General features: G+C 43.5%; 1 protein-coding gene across 4 annotated transcripts in view; it reads left to right on the top strand.

The window, feature by feature from the left end:
• The window catches only part of SUGCT (succinyl-CoA:glutarate-CoA transferase), a 338348-nt gene extending 330930 nt beyond the window's left edge, over window positions 1-7418 (top strand). For 2 of the 4 annotated variants that reach the window (XM_055806142.1, XM_055806140.1), the window contains one exon: window positions 7081-7418. In XM_055806142.1, coding sequence (XP_055662117.1) covers window positions 7081-7164 — 84 coding nt within the window. In that variant the 3' untranslated portion in view covers window positions 7165-7418. Of the gene's footprint in view, window positions 1-6460; window positions 6581-7080 lie in introns of all 4 variants that reach the window. The other 2 variants (XR_008747491.1, XR_008747493.1) reach the window with 2 other exon arrangements.
• Window positions 7419-7701: the final 283 nt, after the last annotated feature.

Below are 7701 nucleotides of genomic sequence, written 5' to 3' on the forward strand. Positions count from 1 at the left end.
AAAGTCACTGCTTGTTTCCTGCTGACCCTCCTTTAGGCCAGTGTCATAACCAGCTGATTGCATGCTCCAAACACTTGACCTGTAGTGTGTATGGGATAGGGGTGCGAATGTATTGGATCTGGGCCGTCTCTGTTGACTGTTTATGATATTTCATTGGAACCGCAAAACTCTTATGTAGTAAGGCCATGTTATTGGAAGAGGCACAAGCATTTGGTTTGTGTGGTGGGTTGACCCTGGCTGGATGCCAGTTGCTCACCCAAGCTGCTCTATCATTCTCCTCCTCAGCTGGAGAGAGGGAGAAAAAATACAACAAAAAGCTGATGGGTTGAGATAAGGACAGTGTGACTGACCACTCACTAGTTACCATCCATCATGGACAAAACAAATTTGACTTGGGGAAGTAATAATTTATTTTTTTACCAATCAAATCAGAATAGGGTAATGAGTAATAAAACAAAATCTTAAATGCATCTTTCCCCTGCCCCCTCCTTCTTCCCAGGCTTAATTTAACTCCTGATTTTCTCTGCCTCTTCCCACGCAGATGCACAGAGGGACAGGGGGGTTGCAGTCAGTTCATCACATGTTGTCTCTGCCACTCCTTCCTCCACAGGGGCAGGACTCCTCACAGTCTTCCCCTGCCCCAGTGTGGGGTCCCTCCCATGGAGAAGTTCACGGGGAACCATCTCCCAGTGTGAGCCCTTCCCACAGGCTGCTGTCCTTCAGGCACAGACTGTTCCAGTGTGGGTCCCCGCCAGGGGCATGAGCCCTGCCAGCAAACCTGCCCCAGCCCGGGCTCCTTTCTCCATGGGGCCACAGGCCCTGCCAGGAGCTGGCTCCAGCGCAGGATGCCCAGGGGGTCACAGCCTCCTTTGGGCATCCCCCTGCCCTGGCCTGGGGTCCTCCCTGGGCTGCAGGTGGGGATCTGCTCCCCCGTGGGCTCCATGGGCGGCGGGCACAGCCTGCCTCACTGGGGGCTTCACCACAGGCTGCCAGGGAACCTCAGCTCCGGCACTTGGAGCCCCTCCTGCCTGCTCCTGTGCTGACCCGGGGGGCACCAGGGCTGCTGCTCTCACACAGTCTCACTCCTCTGTCCAGCTGCAGTTGATGCGTAGTAACTTTTTCCCTGTCTTAAATCCATTACCCCAGAGGCACTGCCCCTGTTGCCAGTGGGCTCAGCCTTGGCCGGCGGTGGGTCTATCTTGGAGCTGGCTGGCATTGGCTCTATCAGGCATGGGGGAAGCTTCCAGCAGCTTCTCACAGAAGAACCAATTTCTGCCTGTAGTCCCCCTGCTACCAAAACCTTGCCACACACACACAGTATACTTTGCTTTCATGTGATTCATACGTGTATAGGAACTACGGTGTGAGCTGGGGTAGTATTAACTTAATGCGTGGTGTTGGGTTTCTCATTGCTCTTTTTCGCAAATGTAGTTGATAGGTTGCAAGCAGCAATGTATACCCATGCATTAGTTCAAACTTCCCCTTTTGTTTCCTGGTCCCACTTGAATAATAACAAATAATCACGACTTTTCCCTGAACTTGGCTGTCCCCACGCCTGATTCCCTCTACATGCTTCGAGAGTTAGATTGCTTCAATATGCTCTAACCTGTGCTGTAGAAAGAGTGTTATCCAGTGGCTGCTGCACAATGCTGCAGGACTGCTGTTTGTCAGGACAAAGCAAAGATTATTGCCTTTATCCACTTCTAGATACTTTGCTTTGCACCTTTATCATTCAAATCCAACTTTAATTTCTGCTACTTGTAGAGTAAAACTGACTTTGCCTAGCAATACTGTAGTAGATAAGCACTAATGAAATAGAATTTATGATGATGTTGTTGAGTTCAAGTACTGGGGAAGTCTTCAATATATCTTGGCACAGTTGTCATTATGGTTGCAACTGACACAAATTTTAATTTATTGTTGCATTAGCTCATGTATGTTATGTAGTGTGCACAGTATGTATTTTAGCAACGTGCCAAAGTCATAATGATAAAAGATGATTTAAATTTGGTGAAAGAGCTCCTTGCTTTACTGGCAGTGATAAAGCAAAAAGAGAAGCAGGCTCCTTTTAATTTAATGGAACAAAGGTAAATCACAGCTACACTCAGTCCTCCGCTGCTTTTTTCAGGTAGTCATATGTGTTGCCTTAACTTCATGGCTGAACTGAGTATAGTGTCCTGCTTAAAACCAGGATGCACAGGTGACTGCTGTCTTAAGTCCTTCAACCAGTAACCCTGCTTCTACCCAAGCAAAGGCCTGTTTTCATCTGCAAGGCTCCCTGTAACTCACCCACATACAAATGCTTCTGACCTTAATTAAAGCAGTTCACCTCTCTCTGCCTCAAGGGATGGTTTCCTCATAAGGCAGTTGTGTTTAATTAGCATTTGCATAGCATTCTGCTGGTTGCTCTCTGGGAGCGTTGTTCAGTAGGAGCGTGGGATTGCTGAAGCCTGACTGGCAAGCTTTGCACCCTCCTAATTGACACAGAAGCCAAGTAGAAGTTACACAAGGAAAGAACAGAGAATCGCTAATGATGGATCATTAGCAAGTAGCTCCTTTGAATGAATGTAGATAACTTTATAACTCTATCAAAGTGAAAAGTAGCGTGATGAATTATGCATCAAACAATAAAAGCTCAAGAAAGACACTGGTCTTATAATTGCTGTGCAATTTTCTAGCGTGCTTTAGTTTGTAAGATTAATTTTCTTTGGGAAGTGTGAAGCATTTTATGCCTGTTGTACACTTAATGACAGTTTTGGTTTTCTCTCATTAGAGGTTATATTTTATGTCTTTTGATATCACTGCAAAAACTCTCAGGGTTTGAAATACACAATTTTTATACCAGCAAAAATTTGCCCCCGGTAAGTGAAAAGTGTACAGCTACTGAACTAGTTCCTTTGAGGGTTTGCTGATTTCTCAGTATAAAGAGTTCTCAGATACACACATCTGAAATAAGATTGCTTTATATCTATATATTATTATATTTTTAAACAGAAATCGCCTAACAATTTTGTGGCTACATTGAATCTCTAGATTAATAAATCTCTAAGGGGCATTTTTACTCTGAAATTGTCTTCAGAAGCTAGCACCAGTTCAGCCCTCAGTCAGTCCTAGGAAGAGGAAATAATACAAATATAGCCTAGTAATGCCACCTGTCCCTGTAAAATGTTCTGATCTCTCAGTTGAGATTTAGTCTGAAAATTCAGCTGTGTTCCAAGTGAGTAGAATTAGAGGAATAAGTTAACAGTGAAGTTGTTAAATAGAAGAGTTATCCCTGATGTGAGCTGTTTCTTAGGTTCCATGAATATTAGTGGGTGAAAGGGACTGTAAGAGATCACCTAATCCATCAGAAAGCCCCAGGGATCAGCCATAGGATCAGCTATACTATAATAATTCTTGTTCCTAAAGACCTGATTTTGATAAGAACTCCACAGCCTCCTTTCATGGCCTGTTGAAGCATTTTGCTACCCCTACAATTGTAAAGGTTTATTTTCTAGTCCTTAACTTCAATTTGCTTTGTTGCAATTTACATTAATTGTTTCTCATTCATCATGGACATGAAAAAGGATTTACTTCCTCCTTGCAGAAAGGTCACATAGATTTTTGGGGTGGTTTTTTGTTGTTGTTGATGACAGTTATTTTTTACATTTTTTTAAGACAAATTTGAAGACATTTTTCCCCTGGCCTTTCTCTTTAGGTCTGTGACCCCACTTTGTTGTCTGTCATGTTTTCTCTGATCATTTTGGTTGCTGTCCTGTAGAACCTCCTCAGGTGTCCCAGATGACTGTGCAGTAGGGGCCCCACACCAGATACTGCTCCAGCTGTGACCTGCCAGCTCTAACTAGAGCAAAAAGATTATTTCACGTGTCCTGCAGGCTTCTCTCTTGTTTGTACATCCCTGTGTGATGCTTGCTTTTTTTGCAACAGCATGATGTCGTTGACTCATCTTCACTTTGTGATCCAGAATAACCCCTAGCTATTCCTGCATTGCTATTTGTCCCCTGCCTTGTACTTATATAATTAAATGTAGTTCCTTCCCCTTGACATTACTGAATTTTACCCTGTTCTATCAGACCATTTGTCCAGTGTAGCCAGGCCTTTGTGAAATCTGCTTCACAGTCTGTTTTAACTTGAAGTCCTCAGAAACCTGAGCAGGTATGATCTGAGTTCTATCAGCCAACCCACTAAAAATATACTGATTAGTCCTTCATCCTAAACTGATTCTCCTGGAGCCCACTTGAAAACTTTTGTTTTAGAAGATCCCAGGTGGCATTTTTCTGAATAGGACTTCCCTCTCAGTGTTGCACCTGGCTTCAGATTTACGTAGACTGTATTTCTTTACTGAGTTTATGGAAAACAGAGAATTTTCTTTCTGAAAGTCAGATCTTGATCCGGAAGTTCCTAGTGGTTGGAGGGCCATCTCACTTGACTTCAGATGTCTGGGTGGTAGAGGTCTGCATCTAAGGTACTTGTCCACCCTCTGCTTTATGGAGAAATATAGGTGATCACAATTTATCTGGCCAGGTTCAGTCATTTACCAGTGCTGCAAAATAACTGCAGTGTAAGTGTGTCTTTTCATACGCAGTGAAACCAAAGGCAGTCTAATCAACTAAACATCTCTATCTAGGCTGTTCAGCTTAAGTTAGGTAGGATGTATCTCACCTTCAGATCTTCTGGTAGAAAGAAGAGTGGTCAAGCATACACTGTTTGTTCTTGATAGATACATGCTAGCTGTTGCTCATCTCCTGAGTACTTTTACTGTGATTACATATTCCAGTATTTAATGGAACTTGAAGTTAAATGGTTTGGTCTGCAGTTCCACAGTTCTACCCTTCCTCTTTAAATATAGGAACCATGCCTGACCTCTTCCAGAAGGATATTCATCAGAAATGTACCAAATCAGCTTGTCAAACCCTGTTTTTCTAACCACCCTTTATCTTATTTTGTCCTGGTTGGAGGTGGATATATTTATCATATTAACCATTTGATTACAGTTAATGGAGAAAAGATGCAAACCTCATGAAGCTCAACAAGGCCAAGTGCAAGGTCCTGCATGTGGGTTGGGGCAACCCCTGGCATCAACACAGGCTGGGTGGGGAGCAGACTGAGAGAAACCCTGGGGACAAAGACCTGGGGGTACTGTTTGACAAGAAGCTCAACATGACCTGGCGATGTGTGCTTACAGCCCAGAAAGCCGACCGTATCCTGGGCTAACTCAAAAGCAGTGTGACCAGCAGGCTGAGGGAAGTGATTCCCCCCCCCTCTACTCCACTTTCATGGGACCCCACATGGAGTGCTGCATTCAGTTCTGGGGCCCCCAACATAAAAAGGACACAGACCTGCTGGAGCGAGTCCAGAGGAGCGCCACAAAGATGACCAGAAGGCTGGAGCACCTCTCCTATGCAGACAGGCTGGGAGAGTTGGGATTGTTCAGCCTGGAGAAGAGAAGGCTCCAGGGAGACCTTATAACCACATAAATGGGGCTTTAAGAAAGCTGGAGAGGGACTTTTTAGCAGGTTCTGTTGTGATAGGACAAGGGATAATGGCTTTGAACTGAAAAAGGGTAGATTTAGATTAGCTGTTAGGAAGAAATTCTTTCCTGTGAGTGGTGAGGCACTGGCACACGTTGCCCAGAGAAGCTGTGTCTGTCCCATCCCTGCAAGCGTCCAAGGCCAGGTTGGACGAGGCTGTGAGCACCCTGGTCTAGTGGAGGCTGTCCCTGCCCATGGCAGAGGGATTGGAACTAGAAGATCTTTAAGGTCTCTTCCAGCCCAAACTGTTCTATGATTCTCTGAAGTCTGTTGAAAAAACCAGCTTATTTTGGCATGCTGCATGACCTTTGTCAGCAGGTCTCCTCAAATAAGTAGGAATGTCAGGTAGTGAACTTCCCCGCTCATGCCTTTATAGAATGGCTTCTTGCTGTGATTCACTTCCCTTGCTGGTTGATAAATCTGTTTCATCAGAAATGTCAAACACTGTTCTGTCTATTAAAATGCTCCATTTTTTTCTTTGCATTTCTAAGTACAGCTATAGTGTCATAGACAAAGACTACAATGTAACTTCTTCTCTAAATTCTTTTGGATGACATAATAATGACCATATGAATAGAGTAATCCTTTTGCCAGTTGTCCGAAGCATCAAATGTTGTTGAATTTTGTATTGAAGGTTTCAACTGTGACAATTCAGGAAATTCTATTTCTCTATAAAACAGTCTTTCTATGCATGAATGCATACCTCAGTTTTGATCCCAGAGTAAATTTGTGGGTCATTCTCTCTTCTGAGACTAGTAGTAATGGTATAGCTACTTGTCTGCAGGGAACTGGGAGCTACACTGAAATTTCTGTTCAGTTCACTACAGATTTGCTAAAAGTGAGATCTGACTACCTACAATAGACATAAAATCTTTGTGTCATTGCTAGCTTCCCTAAGGGATTTCCACCTTTGAAATTATTCTTGCCAGGTTCTTGCTGCTGCTGCTACCTACGTTTTTGATAGAAAATTTAAACCAAGCTGGGGAATATCACTGCTGTGCATGGTGTCAGTCTTACATCGCTGCAGGGTAACGGAACACACCGCAGAGGTACTTGAGCTGTTGCTGACTGGAGATGGTGCTTCCCATCGTTCGGTGTGCTGCTCCAGCTTCAGTAACAGTGTGTTAACATGACATTCCATTGTGTTCTTATGCTTGTGCTGCTTCCTGTTGTAGATGGTGTGGGGATTTCTGCACCGCATCCTGTTGCATGGGCTGGGCATTGCCTGTGTCCTTCGGGTAGCAGGGAGTGGTAGACCTGTGACATAAGTCTCAGAGCATTCCAATATACATACCACTGGGAGCAATAGGAAAACTTTCTAAATGTTGGGTGAGTATTCAGCAATTCTGCATTTGGATGAGCTTGTTGGTACATTATTGTGAACTGGAATTATTTTAGTCTGTAATTCCAAAATATAACATTTCTTTGATAAGGACTGTGGTAAGACTGCTGTGAAAATGAGATGCTTTCCTTTAACAGAGACACTTCAATATAAATATGGGCAGTAACTTTGGAAAACAATTTCCCTCCTATCTGCTCTTTTTTACAGGACCAGGTGTCAGATACAGTGAATTTGCTGTGTCACATCCGAAACCACCTCCGCTTGTTGGACAGCATACAGTGGAGATACTGAAGGGCATGCTGGGGTATGAGGATGATGCCATAGAAGAACTGCTCCGCAGTGGTGCTGTGGCTCAGCATGAGGTCAGATAAGGAACATTAGCTACATTCCTTCACACTGAGTTCACATTACTTTGTCCTCTCTTTGCTCCCTTCAGCTCCCCTAATGGGACTTTAAGAGAAGACATAATTTAATTCCTAGCTTTCTTCCATGTGTGTTTGTATGATTTTAATACTGATGTATCAAATAAACAATCTCATACCGTCTGAGTGAAAGATTTTCTTGGGGGAGGTGGAAGTAAATGTAATTATGCAGTCCTGTGTGGCTACTCATTTTCTGTACTTCATATGGGAAATGGAGTTCTTATCATAATTACAGTAATTGCCTAAACGTTTGTCCCCAGAAAGACAAAATGTTAGTGAAAGGAAGCAGAACCTTAAAAATCTGTATACTAGACTGTCCACTTGCAGAAAGCTGCCTTGAATGGTTATTTTAGTAGAAGATCAATTATGTACAAATTGGTGGTTGATCTGATTGATTTGGAACAGA

Source organism: Falco peregrinus, chromosome 5, assembly GCF_023634155.1.
Source record: "Falco peregrinus isolate bFalPer1 chromosome 5, bFalPer1.pri, whole genome shotgun sequence".
Taxonomy (NCBI): Eukaryota; Metazoa; Chordata; class Aves; order Falconiformes; family Falconidae; genus Falco; species Falco peregrinus.